This window comes from Charadrius vociferus, unplaced genomic scaffold (assembly GCF_000708025.1).
Source record: "Charadrius vociferus isolate BGI_N301 unplaced genomic scaffold, ASM70802v2 scaffold82, whole genome shotgun sequence".
Taxonomy (NCBI): domain Eukaryota; kingdom Metazoa; phylum Chordata; class Aves; order Charadriiformes; family Charadriidae; genus Charadrius; species Charadrius vociferus.
This window is the reverse complement of record NW_009647401.1, coordinates 4,607,386-4,611,460: the sequence shown is the minus strand read 5'-3', so window position 1 is coordinate 4,611,460 and position 4,075 is coordinate 4,607,386. Positions and strand designations below refer to the sequence as shown.

Sequence of the window (4,075 nt, the reverse complement as noted above, 5' to 3'; positions counted from 1 at the left end):
CCTGTGTGAGGGGCGGAGGTTATAGCTGGATTGAGTGTTGGTATTGGTTTACTTTATTTTTTTCCCCATGTTGTGCTGACGATTTTGGTTTTAGCCAAAAAAATATCTCCCAGGCCTTTATCAGCTGGCTTAGCGGTTAATGTACTTTTTCCCCAGAGTCCAGAGCTCCAAAGGCAGAGCCGGACCCCAGGGAAACATTGCCGGATCCCCTCTGCCATGCCTTCATCTGGCAGGGTCTGTATGTGTGAGCAATGTAAAGGCTGTATGTCTAAATAGAGCCCAGGCAGATCTTGCCCACCCCTGGTTTGCATCAGTTGCACATATTTTTAGAGCTGGAAGCTGGATGTTTCTGGCGACTGGGTATGGCGGGGAGACCCAGGGCTGCTTGGGAAAACTTTCTGTGGGTGGTGGGAGTCGCAGGAAGGACACTGTGCAGCCCAGGGAGGTTTTGTGGAGTGTGCCTGGGGCAGACACCCCCCATGGGGAGTCTGCACTGGTGTTTATTTCTCCTTTGCCAGTTTACATGGATAGGAGAAATGTCCTGGACCCAGAAAATCCGAGCGGCTGAGCGCAGAGCCCCAAGAGCTCTGTCTTTAAAAAGCGAGGGCTGGAGGATTATTATGGCAGGAAACGTTGAGATAGAGAGGAGAGATAAGAAGAATCCTGGGTCCTTGGCTTGGGTCTTTCCTAAAACATACCTTTCTCTACCCAAATTCCTGTCTCTGCCCGCTTGCAGGTAGCAAGCTGCCATCAACCTGCTGGGGTTTCTCAGGCATTTCTGGGGCACTAAAGCCTTGTCCCTGCCTGTCTGTGGCCAGCATGGCCCCTGCCTGTCCACTGGAGGGGATTGTCAGGAGCAGTGGATGGGGCCCGGGAGGCTCCGCTCTCAGAGCACAGGGCGGGAGGGCAGTTGGGAGCCTGTCCCCTCACACAGTACCCCTTACCACCCCACTGCCACCAGACTTTCTGTGAGAAGCACAGCAAAGGTTTCTCCCTGCACATGCCCCATCCCGGCTCCTAGCCCGCCTCTCCCCATGCACGCCACACAGAGTGCCTGGCCCCAGCGGACCGCGACTTACCAGGTTGACTGGATGGATGTAGCCATTTTCGTACTTGTCATTGGCCAGGATCTGCCTCAGGTGAGCGATGTAGCTGGAGGCCAACCTCAAGGTGTCCAGTTTGGAAAGCTTGGTGTCTGGGGGCACCCAGGGCAGGGTGGTCTTAAGCCTGGAGAAGGCTTTGCTAAGGACCCTCATCCTCGCCCTCTCCCTGGCGTTGGCAGCGTTTCTCTGGACCTGCTTTCCCTCCTGGCTCACTCCATTTAAAGGGCTCTTCTTGGGGGGAGCTTTTTTCCTCTTGCCCGAGGCCCCTCTCCCCTTCTGAGGGGAGCCATTCTCGCCATTGGATCCCTCCTCGTTGCTCTCGTTGGACGCCCCAAACTCTTTGTTAGTATCCATTTTCAGGCCATCGCACTCCAGCATCTCCACTTCCTGCAGATCTTCCACATCACTGAGGGACCCAGTGGACATGGTCTGGAAGATGCCAAAGGACCAGCGGGAAGGGGGGAGGGGGAGGAAGGAAGAGCAGCTCCTCAAATCTACTTCAAGGCGGCAGAGGAGAGAAGGGGTACAAGTATTTTCCTCCCCTTCCCTCCCCCCCCATACCAGTCCAGAGAGGATCTCTGCCCTCCCGCCCCCCAACCCCGCTTTGCCCGTGTTTGAGGGAGGGAGGGAGCGTGTGTGAGAGAGGGAGAGAGAGAGAGAGAGAAAGCCGAGGAATTTAGTGAGGACACTAGTAATTTATCTGGGGGATAAGAGAGGCGGATCCAGCCCAGGGGAGGGGCCCTGCCCGCTGAGCACACCACATCCCCAATCACAGACCTTTGCACAGGACAGGGAATGAGGTATCCCGGCAAGCCTTTGCCGAGAGCTCGGAACTGGGATTCAAATCTTCACAACTGGAGCAAAGCAACTCGCTCGCTCTCTCCCCCCACTCTGTCTTTCTTCCCTCCCCCTTCCTCCTCCTCCTCCTCCTCCTTCTCCTCTTCTTCCCCACTTCCCTTTCCAGCCCAGGGTTGCTCTCCCTGTCCCTGCCTCCTAGATGACCCAGGCAGCTGGTGTCATGATTCTTGAAGAAAGCCAAAATGGGTCATGAGCAGAGCGAGCAGCAGATCCACCAGCCAAGCCTTCCAGGGAGCTCTGTAATGCGTGCCGTCGAAACGCTGTCCTGTAACCTAATCTGGGGGAGATTTGTGAATGATTATATTTGCGAACGCATCCTGTCCAGCTACTAGTGTATTCCAGGAAGAGAGCGTTCCGCCACCCGGCCGGCAGCATGGACTTCGCCGGCACAGCCCAGGGGCTGGAGGCAGGAGGATCTGACTTCTTCCAGCCTTCCCGGGTGACCTCCGACAAGTCCCAGTCCCCTCTCACTCTTTGAGTCCCCCCAGCTGTAAGCATCCCGGAGGCAGCCCGGTCCGCAGGTGTGCTGGGTGGCCGAGATCCCGGCGGAGCCCTGCCAAGCCGAAGGAGAGCACCGCGCCGCCGGGGAGGGTCAGCATGGCTGCTGATGGGGCGACAGGGGGTGCACACTGAAATGAAGGAAAGGGGAGGGGAGCAGTATTGAATGGTAGAGATCGCACAGAAAAAAAACCCACCCTTTTCTTGGCATGTTGTTGCAGAGCAGATGTCTCTTTCGTTCTGCTACACCCATGTAGCTGATTTCGTGCATACTCAAAAGTCAGGGAGTTTTGCCTGAATAAAGAGGCACGATAAGGCCCCTTCTGTGGGAGCGGTGGGGATGAGGGCATTAAGGCCATACTCTGCAACCACTGAAGCCAGACACCCCCAACCATTTTACCACCAGTGTGAACGAGCAGGTTGCTGTGGACTTTGAATGAGCAGATGTGTGCTACAATTACAAACTTTACGCACGTGTGCACCGAGTCTCTGCAGAGCAGGCTTTTAAAAGCGGTAAATCCTGGCCTAGCTCTTCTTACCCGCTGTGTAAAATCTTCTCCTAAACCCACACATGGAGCCCAAAGAGCCCAGTGAAGCATGGACTTGCTCCAGTAGCTCCTTCCCTCCTCACAGGCTTCCCGAAACCTCGCAGGTCCCCCAGCAGCCAGGGTTTTCAACTCAGGGGACTAAAGGACTCAGCACAATCTGCATATAGGACCTTTCTGGACACAGTGACTGATCGGATTGCAGGAGCAACTCCACTTACTCAGCTGCTTACCTGAGGATTCACATAGCTCTGGACAAAAATGCACAGCCTGAGATGTCACCGTGGAACATAGTGGCTTCGGAGTTAATCCAAGGTCACTGGAGCCACAGGGAAGTCTCTTACTGATCTATGTGAGCATCACATTGGGTTTTCTACATACACTAAACAAAAAACAAACAAAAATTGTGGAGGGCCAAACTGGTATGTCTGCAAAGTGCTATGTACTGTCTGTAGATTAAAGTTTCAGCAGGTGTTGTTTTTGATAACTATCGATGTCCTATCTCTTGATCCATCTTGGTTCCTTGGCTCACGTAAACCAGAAGAAAAAAGGCAGATCTAAACTTTAAACCAACTCTTTACCATTTGTCTGGAAGATAACACCTTTCCACTCACAATAGGATAAGTACATTAAGATATCATATCTCCAAGCCCTGGGCTCTTGGGAATTCGCTAACGTTTAACATCATGTTGTGTTAACTGTGCCCTGTTTGTGTTTTCTCTGTGTATAAACTAAACAGATCGTCAGCATATCAGTCCTAATTAATGAATTAGCTTTGCTTTTTTTTTTTTTTTTCTTTTTTCTTTATAACATCCTTGTTGCAGATCCAAAATATTGCTAATCACCGGTGAGGAGATTTATGAGCCTCCTTATTTTCTAGGCCTGATTGTTGTTTGTGCAGGTGGAGATTTAAATGGCCATATCCATTGCAGAGATTTATAGTCCAAGTGATTGATGTTAGAAAGACTCTACAAGACTCTTACTGGAGCAAAGATGACAGAAAACCAAGTTGAAGTTGCTTGTGTCTCTAAGCATGAATGACCAGAGAGCAAATAATCCCATCAAAATTTC

General features: G+C 52.1%; 1 protein-coding gene across 1 annotated transcript in view; it reads right to left on the bottom strand.

Moving 5' to 3' along the window:
• TCF21 (transcription factor 21) overlaps window positions 1–1,710 on the bottom strand; it is a 3,729-nt gene extending 2,019 nt beyond the window's left edge. The window contains exon 1 of the mRNA XM_009880203.1: window positions 1,001–1,710. Coding sequence (XP_009878505.1) covers window positions 1,001–1,529 — 529 coding nt within the window. The 5' untranslated portion in view covers window positions 1,530–1,710. The remainder of the gene's footprint in view (window positions 1–1,000) is intronic.
• Between the last annotated feature and the right edge of the window lie 2,365 nt (window positions 1,711–4,075).